Below are 20,928 nucleotides of genomic sequence, written 5' to 3' on the forward strand. Positions count from 1 at the left end.
ATTCTGGGCTTTTATTTGGGGGCCTAGGCTTCAAAGATGAGCTTACTGGATTTCCTGTGTTATCAAAAAGCAATAGGAATTGGTAGAAGAAGGTACCAGTGTAATGTGTAAGGATATGTGCTTTGCTTTGCGTTTAGTTTCGTGGAGGTGGAAATGGAGGTGCTGCTGGCTCGGAGCAGAAGTTGGGTTTCGTTCAATCACCTCTTAAGCACTTCTGCTGCAGCTGCCTTGTCTTCCTGTGGTTCCAAACATTTCTTGAGATCACCTCTTCCTCTGAGGAATCAGGTTCTCATGGGCTACCCAGATGTCAGGGCATTGCTTCCCGGTGCCGCCCGTGCATCTTGGCGTTGCCGGCTGGTTTTTTGCAGAGTTCTGTTTCAGCAGTGAGCCAGATTTTATGGTGATCAAATCGTATCCACATCTAGTGCTCATCTTGCAGCTCAGTCTCTTCTTTTTCCTTTGTGGAGCCCTGCGGTCGTGTTTGACTGTGGCTGTGCTTCACAAATCCCTGTTTGTTTCGGGAATGGATTGTAATGAAGTGAAAGGCTATCAATACATGACCATGTCAGAGTATCGCCTGTTTTTTGCAACGCTGAGGTGTGTAAAAAGATGGACTTGTCATTTTAAATTCTGCCATTTCTTCCTTGAAAGGGCAATGAAGGGAGCCTGTGCTATTTGAACACATCGTCGCATAAGAGAATGTAGGTGAAGAGGTATTGCTATTTAGTATTATAAAAGAGGGGAGCTGTGAGGAGCCCTTTTGAGAGCAGTCTTTGAAAGAGGACTAATAAATTAGTCCATCTTGCAAACAAATAAATAAAATGGTAAGTGGAGGCAAAGGAGCGTGTGGCTGAGAGGAAAGGCTGCAAAATTGGTGATACAGAGGCTCTGAGCATAAAGACTCTGCCCAAAAGTCAGGCACAAAGACCTGATTTAGAAAATACCTTTGTCCGTATTGGTGAAATGGTGATAGGCAGGAGTAAGACTTGGATTTCTGTAATGAATTATTTGTTTTGTTATCAGACCTGTGATAGGAGATGGAGGAGAAGATGCTTTATTTTTAGCTTTTGACAGAGCAATTGAGGCAAGGTATATTTGGGAAGGCAATGTAGGCAGCCCATTTCTGCTGGGTATCATTTAAAAAGGGAGACTAGGGTGGTATTTGCAATCCAAAAAGGTTTGAAGAAATGTTTCCTTCAGGTCCTCAAGAGGAGGGGAAGTGCTCAATTAGGTCTGCAACTAAGCCAGCTGTAAGGCAGCTGGAGTGCACTTAGCCGTTACGTTTATGCTGCTTTTTGCCCTTTACTCCTGCTCTTATCTAGATCTGTGCACCAGCTCTGTAGCAGTGAACTCTCAGGGTGTTCTTTGGTTGCGGACAAATGTGCGTCTTTGTGAGTGAGTAAATGTTCAGCACTGAAGGAAGCCACATAAGCATGTGGGACAGGAGCAGTTTAATGGGACCGGAGCTGCTGAATGGCCGTGGTTTCTAGTGGATGTCCTGGTGGACAAACTTGCTCTGAAGGCTTTGGTGGCGTTGAAGATAAGGGCACTGTTAATAGTGGAGAAAGGAAACTGGTCTAAGGTGAACACAGGAGATTGGCCTCACACCTGGATGCAATTAGGTATTTGCACTGCTCTACTTGGTTTGAGTAATTGATAACATGTTTTTCTACTACATACAGACCCTCGAACCAAGATATCTGGGCAAATGTGCTTGCATCTAATGGGGACAAACTGCATCACCTCCTGAACCTATTTGTTTAGCCCCCCTGTTCCTCAGGTGTTTCATTCAAACAATAATTTGCTGCTGCTCAGCTCACGTGGCCACAGCTGGTGTCGCGGTGCAGGCAGAACTGTCAATAATTTGCAACTGAGAGTTGCTAAAGAAGATACCATATTTAAATTGCAGTGCCCTGGCCACTGAGGGGTTGCATATTCCATAAGGACCTGTTATTATTATATAGCAGGTATCATTAATGTCTCTTTGCATTAGTGTTGTCGCAGATCGGTAGAAGTGTTTATGTTGGAGGCGACTCTTGGAGGTCATCCATAATGCTTTCTTTATTTTCTTGCATGAGGTGTGATGAATCTTGTCTTAAAATAGAAATAAAGCATAACGAGAATGAAGTCTTGGCTTGGTTCTGCTGGAATTTGTGGCAGGAGTGTCACAGGCTACGTCAGGCTTAAGCTCAGTGAATGTGGTGTAACTGCACCTAGCGCTGGTCATTTGCAAGAACCGTTAGCACCGTTATGGTCTTTTCATGATAAAAAGCATCCAAATCATCCATCAAAGTCTTCAGCAGTGACTAAACATTGCGTTATTACTCTTCAACATGCCCAAAACAGATTAAAAAGGAATGTGGGGACCCGTATGAGTTGGATTACTCATAAATGTCGTGTGAACCATTGCGGCCGCTCTGCAGGAGATAGGTTTTGGATCGAGTGGGTTTCTCAGGGTTTGCTGAGCACAGGCGACCTGCAGCTGTTGTCATGAGCACAGCTTAAATATGCAGACACCCTGTCCAGGGAGGATGATAATTTAATCTGGATCCTTGCACCATGGTGTTGCTTCAGTGCTGCCTTCAAGGCTGTAGGCCTTTGTGTGCGTCTTTGTGTGTTCAGTACTTTGGGTTCATAGGGAATTGCTTGGGTAAAATTTAGGAATGAAAATCAGAAAACCTGTTCTTTTGTATTTTTTGCATGATTTCTTTAGCTAACAGTTTTAAATTGCAGCCCTTTCAAAAAAAATTATTTTAATTGAATCCACTTTCCTCAAGCCATGATCCAGAGCAGAAAATTCTGTAATTGCTCAAGTAAACATATAGCTACAGAAATGACTTGTGTTAATGTAAAAGTTGGTTGTTCCATGGCAAACATTTGTGTAAATGCTTAACCATTAAAAACCCTTGTAAGATAAGTACAGATCCATTTATGCAGCTGCGTCCTTGCAGGTTTCTAACTCGAAGTGGTTCCCCAGATCTCGATGCAGTTTTGTCTCTTCTCCCCTTTTCACTTTACGAACTTTCTGCACGTCAGACTTCACTCCGACATTCTGTATCCTCTCATCTTCTCCCAAATCCACATACTGCAGCCAGGGCCTGAACCCACCGTGTCTGTCGTGTTTTGCACCACGATACATTTTTGTGTCATTGTGTTAGCGGCTTTTGAGACTCCGGGTGGAGCAGCTAAAATTGGCAATGGAATTTAAGATGTTATTTGTTCTCTTTCTCTTCGTCCCTTGCCCTTAGCTTCAAATGACTTTTTTTTTTTCTTCACTTAATTTACTTTTTGTTCCCACCATTGTCTTTCTTGTAGTTTCTCTTTCATGTCAATGTAAGTTGAATATAAATCTGTTTTACACAAGAGTTATTTGGCTTGGCCTGAAAGGAAATGATCCAGACTGACTTGCTTATGCATTGACTCCTTCATCACCTGAAATTAATACAGCTCAATGTGCAATATAAATGTTTACAATAAGCTTGGCAAAGGAAATTACAGTAGGTTGTCTTAATTGCTTATTTTGCCTTTTTTGTGCCTGTATAAAAACTTGACCCTCTTTAAGTTGTAGCTTCTGGGAGTCTTCAAGGTAAGTTGCATCCTAGAGCCCAATTGCCTTGTTATATGCTGGAATTTGGAATATGACTTGCTGTCTGTATCAGAAAAAATGCTATAAACCCTGATTATCTTAGAGAAATGCAAACAGCTGATGGTAGATTTTTCTCACCCATTTATATATAGGTGCGCTCCATGGATGAACTGAATCATGATTTTCAAGCGCTTGCTTTGGAAGGAAGGACTATGGGAGAGGTAAGTGAATGACCTATGCAGGGAAAAAAAAATGTGTATTTTAGGGGAAGGAGGGAAGAGGGATTTTTTTTTTTTTTTTTTTTTTTTAAGCCTGGTAGAGTGGTTTTGAGCTCGAGAACATTCTCCATGATAACTCGGAGGGGTGTGTGTGTGTTTGTGTGTGTTTTAAGAGAATAAAAACCCGTCGGGCTGGAATTTGTCTTAGAGGAACAGCTAAGCCCTCCACCTGTTCCATCATCAAATGGTAAAATGGTGCTTGTAAAAGAACAGGCAGAAATATGTCCTGTGACAAGTGTTACGATGCTTGTAGCCTGTTTATTTTAGTATGCGGTGACCTGAGACACCACAATACTGGGGATTTAGTAGTGTCCTGTTTTTTGCTGCCTCCTTTTGATTCCTGGCCGCTACTGGCCATTCCCAAATCACAGAACTGTGTTTACTGTTGAAATTAGCTCAGTGCCCTCAGCTGGGGCTGCAGAAGCAGTAAGTGTCCAGACAGGCCAAAGAACCAAGCAGGAGTCGTCTAATAATGAGTTCTCCAGTTCTCACTGTTTTTGCCATGATGTTGGCATCATTCTAATCACCCAGTGCAGTAAACAAGCAGCAGATCTGGGGAATGTGCCCAGTGCTTTGAATGAAGAGAAGTTACCTAGATAACTGTTTGGAGCTTCTTGGAAGAACAGCAAGTCGGTGTATTTGACTGCGTTAGGTACATGGAGGTTGGGTGTAAATGCTTTTTTCCATGCCTCACTTCCTTTTTGTTCCTCTCAGAGGCTTATGGAAGGATAGGGAAGAGAAAAACTTGTGTTATAGGAGGCTATTAAGGTTTAAAGAGTGTCTGTTGTTTTGGAGAGGCTCCTGTGATCCTGTCTTCAAACATTATATTCTCCATCTTTCCTGCATCTTTTCTGTGTTGTCAAAATTACAAATCGGATTTAAAAATGTATCTATGTCCCTTGAACGCTTCAGAAATGATAATTTCTGAGCAAATGTGTAATCAGGATTATTGTGGGGGGTGATTCACAAGTGGGTGCTGTCCATAAAGTGAAAACCTCATGGAGCTCATTGAGCATTGCAGCATCTCCCTTTCCTTCCTCTTTCCATCCCTGGAAGATCCTAATACCAAGTTGAAGTTAATTTTATGGCACTACGTAGGAAAATTTAATTTTTTCCAGGTTACATTAGCATACATCAAGTCTGTTAACTTAAGAGTAGATGGAAATGATTTTCGAAGGAGAAAACACGACATCAAAAAATCAGTCTAAAGCTGCGAAGAACCAGCTGATGTGCCTGCATGTGATAGGAAACATGTCAGGGGACTGGTGGGAGTGTGAGTGTTCTTTAAATAAATAAATATATATTTATATATTATATATTATATATATATATTATATATAAATATATAGTGTATATATATATAGCATATATATATAGTATATATATAAATATAAATATAAATATATAATATATATATATAAAATATATATAAATATATTTATATTTTATATTTTATATATTTATATTTTAGCATATCACTTAGGGAAGGTGTTTGTTTTCAGACATAGAATATACAGGCTTCCTGAGACCGTGAAGAGTAAGTTTTGTACTCAAGCACGCATTTTGTGCTCAACATGGCATTAGCTCATGTTAATTTAAATGCCTGAAGACGTCTCTAAATACATTGATATTTACCAACTCTTTCACTTCTTTGGTGATATTCTTTTTTGAAGGAATTGGCATTTTTTGACCTTTTGTCCAAATGATGGCTCATCTTTTATTTACTTATTTTAATGTTGCAACTCTGATGTAGTTGCCTCCTACTTGCTGCAAGGAGATGCATCCTTCTGTTTTGTGCTTGTCCATGCATGGGAGCAAGTGGGTTTTTCCAGGACAGGTAATGCTTCAGCCATCCCTTTCACTAACCTAAGACAATATTTGTTGTTTCTCTTGGACATTTTTTCTTTTTTTTTTTTTTTTTTTTTTTTGAGCCGTGGAATTTCCTGTCATTATGCACTGGATTTTCTCCGTGAGATAGCTCTACATTTCCTGAGATATTGCAATATCCTTAGTAAAAGTGCAACTAAGAAAACTGTGTAAATGGACCTCAGTGCATAATATGTGCCTTAGCTTTCAAGACAATATGCTTTTTTTGAGACATGGTGTTGTGCAGCATGCCCTATATGTTTGTAATTTAAACATTATTGCAGTAGAGCATTGATGTGTTTTAGCTTTTTTTTCTGTTGAATATGAAGGAAAATGCATTGTTTTTTTGTTTGTTTGTTTTCTTTTTTAAATTCCTAAACCTTACCTGGAGGAAGTGTTAGTAATCTCAAGCACTGAGCTGATGTGAAAAACCCTGGAGGAGAAAGATGAGCAAAAGGATTTTTATTTTGTTTTTATTTTATTTTATTTGGGTTCAGGAAAACAAAAAGATGCACTAAATGTTTTATGCTGCATGTTTTTGTAGGCTTTTTCTTCACTGTGGCAGTTTAAGGAGTTTGTGCATCTGAAGACATCGGCGCTTACTTTTAAAAGAGGGATTGTCAAACACTTTAACGTCTTCTCTGAATTCTGACATCAGGATAGATAATAACTTTTGATTTATGATGAGCAGATAGCCTAATCTGAGGAAATTAAGAACCATTTCAAGTCCCACAGCTTTCATCTGCATTACGGTCCTCTCAGTCTTCAAAATCCCAGCCTCCCTGTACTGCAGCCAACCTCGTTCCCCCCTAAATTTCTCTGTGAATCCAAGTGCAAATCCAGACGTTGAACTGGAAAGTCACGAAGGAAGAGGCCGAAGAGCGATTGGTAAAGGAAGAAGGAAAAACTTCAGAGAACGGGCATGGATCCAAGTACGTGTCCGTGCTCCTTGCAGTGAGGCCTTTGATCATACAGCAGTGATGCTTTTCTGAGATTTAACACAAACTTTGTAAGTTATTTTTCATCCCAGCTCTTCAGGGCAGCTTTTCTTCACTTGGATCTCTCTTATCGGGACCTTTGCAATATGAAGTGGTTGTGCAGTATCTTTTTGGTCTTCTGGAGAATGCAAACAGAGCGTGAGGTGTTATTTGTCTTTGTCACCGGTGTCCTGCAGGCATTCTAAACTGCTGCTGCGCTCTTGCTTTGGTGCTAGGTTATGCCACGAGATAAGCCTGCATCTAGAACAGGAGAGCAGCTGGGTGAGTTGCTGGCTGCTGCTTAATCCAGAGCGTGGGCGGAGCACAGGAACAGAAACACCTTAGGGAACTGGTGGGTTCTCAACTTCAAAAACCGTAAAAAATGGACCAAAACCTTTGACGTACGAACATCTGGCAGAAGAGTGACTTTCCTACTCTTGAAAACAGGCCAGTAATGAATATTTTCCATTTTCATGTGACAGGCGAGTAATTATTGCGCTTGGTGCTGCCATCTGCCAGGTTTGAGCGCTGGCGTTAGCGCATCTCGCCGCAGGCACGCGGAGCAGTTACTGCAACGGGCACAGTTTGCTGTAATACGGTTCTTGAACAGCCACGGCCAAGGTGATGGGCGGCCCACGGGGGCCCTGCAGTGTGCCCTTGATGCAGTCATTTGGGTCTTGCCTAAGATCCTGCTTCTCCAGCAACCAGCACATACATATATATACATGTACATATGCACATATATTGCAAAAGAACAATCCAAAAGGCTTTCTTTTCCTCACTAATGATGACACCAGTGCCATCTTGGAAATCAATGATTCATTGGCAGCTGGGATGGAGAATATTGAAAGCTTTGCGTGAAATCCTGGTCCAGTTCTTTCCTTTACTTATCTAGTGGCTGTGGCCATGGGACCGTCGAGATAGCGTTTGTGAAGGATTCTGCTCATCCACGGCCAAGCAGCTGAGCAGGAAGACCCCAAGGAGCAGCACTGGGGCAGCACTGGCTTCTGAGAAAGGCAGCTCACGTCCAAGGGTTCAAGGGCGTGCAGTTAAACCCTGTCCTGGCTTCCCAGCTTGCTAAGAAGGCAAAAAAAGTCTCAGCAGTTGCAAAAGTGCCACAGTTGCAGTTGCAAACGCTGCAAATGCAGTTGCAAACGCTGCAGCGTTTGCAACTGCATTTGCAGCGTTTGCAACTGCAACTGTGGCACTTGTCCGAATTTACCTTGCAGAGCCAGGTTCTGCTTTCCTCTGCCAGTTAAGCCCAGTTCTCCCACGGCTCTGCTGCAGCACAGATGGCTTCTTTTGTCTTAATATTCGCCCTGTCGAAAGGCGATTGGTTTTGTTAATTTGTCTAATTCATAATCCCGTCTCAGTGGGATCTGTGGGCTCCGTCTCTTGTTGGTTGTAGAATTGCTTTTGCAGAGGTGTATATTCCCCCTTGCCCACCGGCTCCCACCCTGCTAAATTGAATATTGGCCTAACTCTGTTAAGCCCTGTGTAAGAGGGCTTAGAGGGATTATTTTCATACTATATAGGGTCAATTTTTAATAAAGATATGGAGCAAATAAACAACTTTTGTAACCTCCTGCATTTTCTTTCTTATTTTCCAACCCAAGGAGTTGATTTGCAACGTGATTTTTCACTTAAAATAGGTGTGTGGGTGACTTTTTTGTTTTGTTTTCATTTTTTGCTATTCCCCTTTCCCTCCATTGCAATGCCAGTGCTTGCCAGGGGAAAGCTTTATTTTGGAGGCATCTTTATAATCTAGTACAAGGTGTTTAATACATAACTAAACCCCTAGTTTTGGTTGGAGCAAAGCTGCTCGGGGTTGTTCTTCCTAAAGCGAAGAAAGAAAGAATTGGTAAACCGAGGCCGTCCTAAGAAAGCAAAGTTCTGCTGGAGCTACTGGATTGGAAATCTGTTGTGAATTTTAAAACAGAAAATAAGGAAAAAAAATTCTCTTGTTGTTGTTTACATTACCCAAGAAGCCAGATATTTTAAAGTACTAAAGCCAAGCAAGAAGACTGAATGTAGTTATTTGCAACAGACTTGCTTAGCAAAAATCCCCCTGAGACTTCAGTTGTGCTCGGTCCAGATTTTAGGATTGCTTCAAAGATGCTGCGAGCGGATATTTCTTTGACTGCACTTGTCAGACAGTCCTTGAGCTGCCACCCCTTTTTTCTCTGCTAGGGAGAGGCAGGTTTCCTTTTCCTTTTTATTATATGCCATTTCTTGACTAAGTGTAAGGTGTAGTTAAACACTCTCCTGTGCAAGCCCATGGTCTTTGTTGTCTCTGCTGACGTGGCTGTGTAACAGATTGCATCCTTACACCCTCTTGGGGACAGAACCGTTTGGCTGCAGCTGAAGTTTGGGTCGGGTGGTTCCTTTTCCATATCTCCCGCTCTCATTCTCAGCTCCCTGGGCTGCAGAAAGCAAAATTGATTTTGAAAGATAGCCCAGTAGCATCACTGTCTCTTTCTTAGTTAAATAACTGAATGCCATTGCGCTCTCCTCTGCAGCGGTTTCTGCAGAGTTTGGAAGGATTTTTTTTTTTTTTATGCATTGGGTAAAGTTGGTAATGCTTTCATTAACATATCTCATTTTTGTAATCCGCTTTCCCTCGTTATCCAAACCTGTGAGCCTTGGATTTCTCTGCAGACGTGCAGACTTGCTAACAGGTTATGTAGTTACCAATTACCGTAGCTTATAGGAAGCATTGACAGATCTGATGGTTCTTGTGCTGTCGTAATTTCCTATAGATTTACGTGAGCTCTTCCGCTTCCTTTAGTTTTACTCCAAATTAATTCATCAAGGTTCATTTCTTTTGCTACCCACTATGAATGCCCTGTTGTTCCCTGTGTGAATTACGCTGCCTCTCATCCAGCCTGAAGATGCAATTTGAAGACCACATCCCTCACACAGAAGGCACTTGAATGGGACTTGAAACTGTCCCTGTTGTTGGTGGAGATGCCATGTGGCACCTGTTTCCTCTGGTATTTTCAAAACGTGCCATCAAAATGCTCTTTTTGCCATCTTCCAAATTCAGCACGGTCTCCTTGGGATTCATTCAAGCCAAGGGTGGCTTGTGGTCTCCTCCCAGTAACCTCCTGCTCTCCTAGGAGCGCGTCGCCCACACGCCAGAAAGGCTCCCTCGTGTTATTAGTGTTCACAAACAACCTTCCAAGCTCGAGAGCTTTCAGAACCCATTAAATAATGGGCAAGTAGGAGCTCCTGACACCTCTCAAGGTCTCCTGGCCCTGCCAGGATGGGAGCTGCAGGAACTGTGTGCACGAATTGCTGTGGGAATCACTGCGAGGTTCATGGGCTCTTCCCAATAACAGTATTTTGCCCAGACCAGGTTTTCTCCCAAATGCTGTTCTTGCAACAGCTCTTGTGCTTGGAGACTGGAGAGTGTGGGGTGTCTGTGTGTGCTTGCTTCAGCGTGTTCAAAAAGTGTTTAAGACTGTTAAAACAGCATTGCTGAGACTGGAATATTGTTGTAGTTGCTGCCATCCAAAGAGTATATAAATATTTTGATCGAAGCTTGTATCAGTTTGTGTTTTAACAATTGCTTCACGTACAGAAGGGAGATGCTTATGGTTTGTGTTTGCATTTTATACTTATTTTAATCATGCTTTGTGTTTTTTTTTGTATGTGTGTGTTTTTATTTTAATTGCAGCAGCTGTTGCCAGGTAAAAAGTTTTGGGAATCTGACGATTCCAGCAAAGATGGACCAAAAGGGATATTCCTGGGAGATCAGTGGAGAGACAGTGCGTGGGGAACATCAGGTAGCTCAATTATTATAGTTAATTTGGGGTGGGATTGGATATGGAAATATGCAGCTCATTCACTCGGAAATGCTGGCCGGTTTGTATGACCCAGCTTTTAAAAGATGTGAAAACCATCTGTTTTACATAAGAGAAAACTTTAAAAGCCCACTTTGCTCTGTCATAATGTTAAGATATTCATAATTATGGAAAGATTGTCTGATGCGAACTTATACTCTTATGTTTAGCTGCTTAAAATGTTTAGATTGCCATTAACATTTAAATTTTCTGGTATATTTTCTGCCTTTTTTTTCAGTTCAGTATAAAGTTCTTAGAAAGCAAAATTAGTGAAAAAGAAACAATTTTGGTGATTACTTAGCTGACCAAAGCTAAGCAATATGAATGCTATGGTGTTTCGAATTAGTGATGCTGGAGTTGTCTGCCAAGAATTTAGTTCTTGGCTCAGAAAATTTCCCTTGTTTTGAACTTAAAGGCAGAGTACTCCGATATTTTTACACTTGTTTCAAATTTCAAATTGGCTGTTTTTTTTCTTGGAAAATGGGATGTAGCTGCTCCAAGTGTGATTAGCAGAATCTTGGCTATGATTTGTGGTCTCTGAAGACTCAAATCTTGGGGACATTTAGGGGACTTGCCTCTGGCTGCCTTGATTTGCAGGTCCCCAGCGGATCTCCGCAGCAGCACGAGCATCCAGTCCTCAACCACAGCAGCATTAATGTCATCTGAAGTTGAGGCTGGATTAAAGGGGCAGGATTGGGTGAGACTTTCTCCTGTGGCTGCCTCGCTTGTTGGGCTGGTTGCATCCACTAGAGAAGCAGGGCAGATGTCTGCGGGAGGCAACCTCCTCCGCTGGCCGATCACAAAACCTCCATGAGTCAAAGCCCTGTCTCATCTGCTCCTTGTTTATTTTCAATTGATCCAGTGCACCTTGCAGCCCGTGTTCCTGGGCTCTGCCCTGCACTGCTGTCTGTGAGTCAGGGAAGAGTTTCCCTTGGGCTCATCCAAAAGGAAGAGACCAGTCATGGCCTGAGCACTTCAAGGTCACTTCCACAGAGAAGGGGAACTTGGAAGAAGGAGATGCAATGTAGGGGTGTCCTTGGCCAGCAGACTGCTTTGTTCCGTGAGCAACAGAATGAATGAAGCTTGGTTTTTCTATAAGATACTTTTTGCTTCATCCATTTTCACTCCATGTTCACTGAAGTCCTCACAGAGCTCGTTGCTTCAGTGCTGTAGCTTGAACCTTGGAGGTATCTAAGGGCAGCGTTGCAAGAAGAAGCAGTGCTCTCTCATGCAAGTCACTCAGTCCTCAGCTCATGATAGAAATACGCAGCAGTACCATGAAGCCTGCTGTGGAATTGCTTTGGCTTAAAACAAGCTTTTATTTTCCCCGGGATTAAGCTAATCAAGAGTTTCCCCAGTTCACTTTGTGGCCACACAGGGAGACGACAGGAAAACATGGCTAGGAACAAAGACAGAATGGAACTAATTCTCCTGATGGCATACGCCTGCTTTAAAATATTTGGAAACTATCAGATCAACATCATTCCCTGTCCATTCCCCCATCCCCTGCCAAATATTCATATTCTGCCTATTATTTTTGACTTGGTGACTATAGCTGGGTTGAATGAGTAGGGACCAAGTGCTCCTTGTGTTTCCTAAGTGCATATGCAAGGTCACCTTCTCATACCTGGCCATCAGCTTTTGCAGAGCTTATACGGACTGAAAAGGACCTATCTTTGGTCAGTTTGGATTGAATTTGCAAGCAAATCCCTGTGTAAGAGGGGATGAAAAGATAGAACTGGTGCAAAAGGTGAGAAAGACAGAATGAAGTTCTCAAACTTCTTTTTCTTGAGGAAATAGCTGCAAAGAGAAACTGTGATCATGACATAAGAAAGTGTTAATTCATATGACCCAAGGAAATGAGAGTAGAGTGGTGCAACCTTATGGTGATGTTTTAAGTGACAGTTGTAGCTGAAATTGAGACTGCCCATTTTACACTGTACTAAAAACAAAGTTCCATTTTTTCCCTTTTAATAAAGCTCTTCTATTAATTGCAGCATTTATTTAGAGACTTAAATTTTTGAAACTTGATTTTTGTATTTTTAGAGCTTAAATGTAGTTATGTCCAGCTTTACAGGTTCTCATATTTCACAAGAAAGTCAGCCTTCTAATGGACATCAGTCAAAGCTGGCACCCATTAGTACAATTAATAAAGAGTATGCATTTAATAACTTGCCTCCTTTCAAGAGCTGGATCTATTTACAAATCAAACATGTTTTTCTTCCAGATCACTCGGTTTCCCAGCCTATTATGGTTCAGAGAAGACCTGGTCAGGGCTTTCATGTGAATAGCGAAGTCAACTCGGTGCTTTCACCGCGGTCAGAGAGCGGAGGGCTCGGAGTCAGCATGGTGGAGTATGTGTTGAGCTCGTCTCCTGGGGATTCCTGCCTAAGGAAAGGAGGATTTGTAAGTGTGCCTCATTAGAAAATTTGAATTATGGTGTTTTCTCCATTCACTATTTCCTTTTTTGTTGTTGTTGCTGTGGAGTTTTTGTCCGTTTATTCTAGTCTCTTCTTAGAGACAGATAATTCCTGTTCATTTTACTTGCTCTTTGTTTAGTTCTCTTGCTTAATTAGGTAGGGTAGCGGCTCTAGGCTCCATCTCAGCTCTATCCCATAGCTGAGAGTGGTATTTAATAAGTGTCACAAAGCATAATAAGAAAGGTTTGTTGCTGCCAGCCTTTACTCATCTCTTTGGGGAGCCCATTTGTGGTTTCCCTCATCCATCTGCATGTTTTTGTCCATCATTAGTAAGTACCTAATAGTTTTGTTGAACCTTTGAGCCTAAAAAAGATGATTTTGGGAAACTGAACAATCAGAGCAAGGAGACAGCTTGTCACCCCGGGTTGGAGCTAGAGTTGTGACTGCTTTAGAGCACTTATGATCTGGGTGTTAGTTCTGAAACCAAGGGTCTCATTTGGGAATAGTGTTGTGTGCATGAGATCTGGACCCAGAACTTGCATTTATAGTGAGCGTTTCCAGCTCTGCTCTCTGATATTAAGAACAACTTTATTTACAAAGTGTCAGGTGGCAATTGCTCAAAACCCACCTTTTGTTCTAAATATGAAAAAAATATCCCAAATGAGAAGAATAGAAAAATGATTTACTTGAAACAGCATTCAGATGCCCTGTCATGTGAAGTACTTGTCTCCCAGTTACAGTGGAAGATGGCCTTCGAATATCTGGCCTCATGACTACCCCAAAGCTATCTAGAACATACACATTTATGCTTCCCTTGCTGGTTCATCTCACAGATTACCTTGTCTTTCTCTCCCTTTTGCCGTTCAGAACCCTGCCCTGGGCTTCATCAGCCTTTAGTCTGCTCCTAGGTGAGGTGAAATGCCAACATTTAAGGGTAGACGTGCTTCACATGTAACACCACTGATGGAGTGAACCTGTGGTTACATTAGTGATTGACCTGAGTGCTCGTAACTGTGTCACAGTAACATCCAACTACAAAGAGGCTGCTGAGACACTAGTTGAGTTGAGCCAGACCTTGATTTACAAAAAATAAGCAACAGAATAGATGATAAAACCTCTTTTGGAAGAAAATGAAAACTAAATTCCTTTGTTTCTTCAACTGTGGTTGACTGTTTTGCTCTTTTGTATTATTTGTTGTAGCTAATGCTTGAAAGTGATTTATTTCTTTATGACATGCTCCTTTGATTCTCAACCATCTCTGAGAAGAAAAAAGTAAAATTGATCTGAAAACTAAGCTTATTAAAATAATGTTTTTTTTGCCTAGGGGCCGAGGGATGCAGAGAACGACGAGAATGACAAAGGGGATAAGAAGAATAAGGGCACATTTGATGGTGATAAATTGGGCGATCTGAAGGAGGAGGGGGATGTGATGGATAAAACAAATGGTTTGCCTGTGCAGAACGGTATCGATGCAGATGTCAAAGATTTCAGGTATGTGCCTCGTTAGGTGTTAATTAACGAGTGTCACACTTAAGACTTTCTGGGCTGTGATAAACAGTAGGGAAAGAGAACCAGGGACACGACGTTGTATCCAGGAAAACACTGCAGAGATACAGAGGAGAACTGATAGCTCTAGCCTGTCTGCACAGACTTAGTTTGGTATAATGCATTTTTGTTTTATTTACATGCCTATTTTTAATTACCTTTTGTGGAATTCCTGTGGAAATACCTACTGAAGATGGTGATCAATCTAAATTACAGCTCGGATTTTGGACATCTTTTTTCCCCAAAAAAGTTCAAAATACAAAAATCCAAAATACAAAAAGTTTTGTATTTCTCAAAAAATTATAGCCTTCTGAAACTTTTGCTAGCTTACCTACTCATTGCAGCCTTGTTCTGTTGACATACAGGAAAACTGTAAGAGCAAAACAAATGTGCCTTGAGACACATAGTGACGGCCCTCAAATTGAGATGAACCTTTCCTCTCTTCAGTGCTTATGTTGGGTAATTAGGAAGCTGTGACAGCTACTTCAGCAAACTTTCAAGCAGGATGCAGTGTTAGAGGGCTAAATTGTGAATCATTACTGTGTAGGTTTATGCAAAATAATTTGGGCTGCTCTGAAATCCTGCCTTGTCATGACTGACTCTTCACTTGAGAAAAGAGAGATTACATTTTTGTATGTAGCTTAGTGTGTCTTGGGGGAAGGATTCAATTTGTTAATTTTGGGTGCTTTAAAAATTATTATTCACAGCAATTCTTGTTCCGAAGAATTCATTTAGGGAATTAGATATATTTTCTGTATAACAACTTCTACAAGCAACCCAGTCTGGTATAGGTGCCCATTGCTGTTAACTGATAGTGTCTGACGTTGCATTAAATAAATGTCCTTACTGCTAGGAGCCTCTTCTTTCTGTGCAGCCGTACACCTGGCAATTGCCAGAACTCTGCTAGCGAAGTGGATCTACTGGGTCCAAACCAGAACGGATCAGAGGGCCTAGCCCAGCTGGCGAGTACCAACGGCGCGAAGCCGGTGGAGGATTTCTCCAACATGGAGTCCCAGAGCGTCCCGCTGGATCCCATGGAGCACGTGGGCATGGAGCCGCTTCAGTTTGACTATTCCGGCACTCAAGTACCCGTGGACTCGGCCGCCGCGACCGTGGGGCTCTTCGACTACAATTCCCAGCAGCAGGTAGAGTGTCTGCTGGCTGCTCTCCCCCCTGCCCGCCTTGCTGTGGGTCCTCCCCAGACCCGCCGTGGGTCCCAGTGGGCAGATTGGAGCTGCTCCGTGATGTATATGGCCATATGGCTCTATAGGGTGCTGCAGGTAACGTCCTCGTGAGCTCCATGTGGCTGATAGGCTTAATAAGGCAATCTGAAAACCAATCTTAAGGATCTGTAATGACAGCAGTTGTGCTGCTGATTAATAATGGTTAGCTTTCAAGTAAGTTTGCATTGGAAAAAAAGTAATCAGTAAAAAAAAAAAAAACAATTAAGCAAAAAACCCTCAAGCCCTAAAAGTGAATTAAAGGTTGGGGTATGGCTCATTGTAGGTGTTGGAGTCCTGGTTTGGGATCTCTGCAGTGCTGAGCCAAACTAAACTGATGGAATATGAACAAAAATGAGTTTCGATTGCCTTGCTCTTACCTGCGTGGTTTAAAACCTACCGAGGTCAGAGTCCAGCACTCTGAAACTTTATCTCAGCCCAGTGGGCTCGTTGGACCTTTTCTCCCACATGAGCAGCCCGGGCTCCTCATCCTGGAAGAGTAAAACAAGACTTTGCTTCACTCTTTGGCCTCCCTCGAGTGCTGGGCCAAGATCCAAGGATCAACTCTTAATCTACCGCTGTTCCTGCTAGTTTGGGTGACAATCATAAACTTTTATTGCTTTCCTCTTGTTACTACTCTGTCAGTCAGAGAAGAATAAAACCTTTTGTTTTAGTTGATTGGAGGAGTATATAATTATTCTTGGCTTTCCCAAAACGTCTGATCTTTTTTAGCAAAACAGCCTAATTGGGAAAGACTTTTGCCAAGTTCGTACCCAAAGCCTTCTTTTGGACAGTTATCAGAGCCTTAAAAGCAATGTAAATATCTCTGTTATAGCTTAGTTGGTTGTTTTATTATGTAGGGTGTTTGGGAGGCTAGTGATGGAAAATGATTTTAATGATTAAGCTAAATAGCTGCTGCATTTTTTAGAAATGGAGAAAATGAGTTGTTTTTCAGGTCTTTGCCTTACTCCGTGGTGTAAAACCAAGAACACAAGAATTACTTCTGCTCTTCCAAACAACAAAATCAGTGTGTATGTTTTCAAAACATCATGTTAGAGCCAACAAAGTTAATTGCTTTTTAAAGAACAGTTAGCTTTTGGAAAGTAACTGCCGAAATGCTGAGTGTAATTCGCGTTTTGTTGTGTTTTCTGTTTAAATTAAGGCTCACTCACAAGTTCTGCCAGTTAGTAAGGGGTAGAACAAAATAAGAAGATAAAGCTTAGAAATTTGGCACCTCTTGTATGTACCTGTGGCAATAACATCTCTGGAAGCAAATCACACCTGGAAAGTTCCCTTTCAGGATGCATTGCAGTAGGGCCTTCCATTCCACACTCCATGGACACGCTCAATTTTTCTTTCTATAAAGTGGAGGGTAATAGTGCTTTGCAGCTGATGCAACACAAATATAATAATGATTCCAGCTTTCTTCTGGGTTATCTGGAAAGTGGCAATTCTCTATTTCTCTTTAAACAGAATCGCGGTGGGAGAGCAGAGGCCCTGGCACGGTTCATGCAGCTTCTGCATCCCCTGGATGTGGCTGCTGCACTTAAAATAAGCAGAGAATAAGCAGAACAGAATCTGTTGAATCTATTGAAAAGGGATTTATTTTACTTAATGCATTTCACTTATTTAAAATTTCCCCCTCTGTTGCAGTGGCTGCTTAAGCCTGGCAGCTAACCCAACTGCCAGTGTTCTGTAAACATCAAGGCTGTAGTGAGGATGAGGGATTCGCTCGCCCCGCTGCCAGGTGCAATTTCGCAGAGTGTGTTTGTACAAAGGCAACGTCCCTTGGCCCAACAAATAGAGCCCGTTTCTTTAATACGTTATATCCAGCAGCCAGGGTTTCTTGGTGTCCACTGCCTGCCAGTTAGAGCTCGTATGAAGGAAATTTGCCTTTTGGAAGTCTAGTTTTCCCAGTATATTACTTTGAGAAGGAAATAAAACTTGAACAAAGCCAAGGTGGGTTTTTTCCTTTGTGTTTTTTGTGAAAGTGTCTTTCCCAGACTGCTGGAAAGCGTCATGTACTCTGAAGGGATTACAAGCAAGTGCAGCTCAAAGCAATATTAAGAAGGGGGAGGTCGTAGCCAGCCGTAATCTGATTAGAGAAGTCAGATGTTTATATTGCAGGAGAAACTGGATTACAGCAATCTAATCTTAGAGGGTTTCCCTAACTGCAAAATAGATATTCTGCTTTCTTGGAGATCCATCTATGGCTCCACTATAGGTTTTAAATGATACTTTGACGGGTAAATGATAGTGAATGATACTTTGTACACAAATGCATGAGGGGAAGCAAAAAAACCCTCATTTTTGAAGTACAGAACAATACTGCTGAATTTCTCTTAGACTATGTCGCCCAGTTGTGTATTTTTCACCATTAACGGGCATGATCTTGTATAAATGTGATTTAACTTCAGCCTCACTTGGCTGACTCCTGTTAATGCTCCTTCTGAAGGGATTTCTTTCCATTCTTCCACTTGCAAGAGAGCGCTGTTTCACCTTGGTAAGAAGTTTAGCCTTTATTTGATGCACAGTAGGCTTCCAGATAGGTTGACAACAAGCTTTTAACGGAGTCCTCGCCTTTTGCTCCTCTGTATTTCTTGGAATATAGGTCGCTGCTGTCAGCAGATGGAGAAAGTGCATTGAGGGCTTAATAACGCTGCTTAAATATGTAGGGTTGATGTTGCTGGCGTGTGAGCTTATCTGGCTAAGTAAAGCCTGAAATGCTGCTCGTGGTCTGTTGGCCCTGTCTCCTTTTGTATGCTCCAAAAAATCCACAGTTACAACAAGTTTTAGCCGTTCACTTTGAATATCTTCTGGGTAAGTTCACTCTGGAGCCTCGGTTATGGAACTTTGGTAACCACCTTTAACAGCAAACTAAGAGGCATTAGACTCTGTGACACAAATGAAATTGGGTTTCAAGACCATGATGATGCCTTTTTTCCCCATCAAAATGGCCCGGGCTGAAGCCAGTTTGGAGAATCTTTGGGAAATCTCTTCTGAAAAGCAGTCACTGAAATGTCACCCCAGAGATTCCAGCTGTTTTTACATGCTGATCCTGCCGCTGGCTGCGCTCTCTTGCACTTCATATCTTCTGGAACTGTGTTTCCAAGCTTGTTTACAAGCCGAACAGGTCACTTTGAGCCTGTTCTGTCACAGCTTGTTACACCAGGTGTAATTTAAAGAAAAGAGCATCCTTTTAATATCTCCTGTTCCAGTAAAAGGTAGAATACTTTATTGCAGAATTCAATAGAAAAGGAGGCAGCAAGAATAATTCTTCTGGGGTATCTGCACCCAGTAATGGAGCAGGGGGCTGTTTTGGCACTGTCACTCACACGTGGTGGGTGTGCAGGGTCCTCGGCCTCTTAAGGCATTAAGTGTCTTTGGAGAAAACATAGTTGCAGCTGTATTTTTAGCACTTGCAAGATCAGCAGTCCATCTCCTAATATTGAGTTTCTGGATCTCAAATCTGATACTGAGCTTCTAGATATCATTCCTCTTCTTGAACCCATAAAAGAGAAGAAAACAGATGATGCAGGCTCTCTGCTATCTTTTTTCAAGTCTGCTATCTAAACAGCACAGATGCTCGTCCTGCTTTGAAGAGCACCAGCTCCAATTTTGACCCATAAGGAAATGTTTCCAATGATCCTGTGCTGCTTCCTGATGCCAGTAAGTTTGTGCACCAGAATTTGGGCAGGATTAAGTTTGCTGCTTCTTTCAATAGCTGGGTTGTCTTGTCCGAGACCTGAGAGAGGGCAGCACTAATGGAGGGAGAAATTGTAGAGCATTCAAGCCCGTAATTTTCAAGTGAATAAAGAAAGAACACATTTATCACCACGGTTCATGCAGTGGGTCACACTTTGAAAATAATCACTTTAAAAGTAACTGCGTTTTGGAGGAGAGATTTTTGAAGTAGCTGCTCAACATGTATTGTATTAATTGATGTAACTGATGCTGAATGAAGATTGTCTAAAGTGGCAAATTTCACTTGCAAGCATTTAGTCTAGCCCAGAAAGGAAAGAAATAAGCTTAGGGTGATCTAAATGAATGGAAAACATCTAAGTGAAACTACTCTTCCTGTAAATACTAAGATAATTTTCCTTTTCCTTGTTGAGAATAGTAATATTGCACATGGTTTCTGAAGATTATAGTGAGCTGTAACCTGGGCAAACCTATCTGTGCTTTGGAAGACTTCACCACAAAGTCCTGAGGTCTGATTTTTGTCTGGATCCAAGGAGATTTTCCACCTTCTCATCTTCATCTCTCCCCTCCCTAGTTTTACAGTCTGCCTGCTGTCTCCTTTGCTGTCTCTGAGCATCTGTAAAAATAGCTGGGGTTGCCTGGGGATCCGACTGCGTTGCAGCATACCCAGAGTTGTTCAAGGCCTGAGAGCAAATGCAAGAGCTACTAGTGCTCCACAGGCTGCAGCTGAGGAGGAGTTGGAGGAAAAAAGGGTTTCTGGGCATTGCCTCTCAGCAGAAGTGCTTTTTGCGGGTTGGAAGGAACCCCCTGGCTGTGGTTTAGCCGTACATTAAAGATAATTTTTCAGGCGGATTAACATAAGCGCTTGATTTCAAAGATTTTTTTTATGCCCTTTTGAGATTTTACTTCTCTTAAAGCACAATGTCTGTAGCTGTGAAAATTCATCTAGTTGAAGAAATTGCTTTAAAAGGAAGAAGGAAAAGGCTTTTCCAGTGCACAAGTAAAGATCCGTGTTTGTTCTTCTGTCCCTCCAGTTGTTCCAAAGACCGAACGCACTGGCTGTTCAGCAGCTAACAGCAGCCCAGCAGCAGCAGTATGCATTGGCAGCTGCCCACCAGCCTCACATAGGTAAGTCCTGCACTTAAGGATTTGCATTTCATTAGACTTCTCTTTAGTGCTTGGGAAATGACAGGTCAAAAAAAGGATTGCCAGACTTTAGAGAATCCTCACGATGTTTTTGCACCTGGTGAGTAGTTGACACAAAAGTGGGAGCACGCTGTTTCAAGATTTTCTTGAAAAACACAATGGAGATAACTTGTTAAAAGCTGTACAGCATTCGTGTCTGGCAGGAATGACACTCCTGCCCTGCTGAGAATGCTGTTCAGTCCTGGGAACATTTTGAAGTTTTTGCTCTGAGTCAGACATGAATTAGGGTAAGTAGCACAGTGAAAGGAGGGGAAAAATGCACAGTTTGGTGTACACCTAAGTA

The 20,928-nt window shown here is 42.0% G+C and overlaps 1 protein-coding gene and 1 non-coding gene across 9 annotated transcripts in view; both read left to right on the forward strand.

Moving 5' to 3' along the window:
* Nucleotides 1-20,928, forward strand: part of PUM1 (pumilio RNA binding family member 1) — a 61,877-nt gene that overhangs the window by 13,692 nt on the left and 27,257 nt on the right. For 6 of the 8 annotated variants that reach the window (XM_088527920.1, XM_088527922.1, XM_088527923.1 and 3 more), the window contains 6 exons: nucleotides 3,739-3,807; nucleotides 10,387-10,495; nucleotides 12,780-12,958; nucleotides 14,297-14,463; nucleotides 15,392-15,662; nucleotides 20,474-20,567. In XM_088527920.1, the coding sequence (XP_088384046.1) occupies nucleotides 3,739-3,807; nucleotides 10,387-10,495; nucleotides 12,780-12,958; nucleotides 14,297-14,463; nucleotides 15,392-15,662; nucleotides 20,474-20,567 (889 nt within the window). The remainder of the gene's footprint in view (nucleotides 1-3,738; nucleotides 3,808-10,386; nucleotides 10,496-12,779; nucleotides 12,959-14,296; nucleotides 14,464-15,391; nucleotides 15,663-20,473; nucleotides 20,568-20,928) is intronic. The other 2 variants (XM_088527921.1, XM_088527927.1) reach the window with 1 other exon arrangement.
* LOC148594110 (small nucleolar RNA SNORD103/SNORD85) lies at nucleotides 20,781-20,861 on the forward strand. Its single transcript, XR_015913569.1, has one exon. It is a non-coding gene; the product is annotated as a small nucleolar RNA SNORD103/SNORD85 (small nucleolar RNA).

Source organism: Tinamus guttatus, unplaced genomic scaffold (assembly GCF_059628265.1).
Source record: "Tinamus guttatus ecotype Peru unplaced genomic scaffold, ASM5962826v1 Tinamus_guttatus_pri_ptg000296l, whole genome shotgun sequence".
In the NCBI taxonomy this organism is placed as follows: domain Eukaryota; kingdom Metazoa; phylum Chordata; class Aves; order Tinamiformes; family Tinamidae; genus Tinamus; species Tinamus guttatus.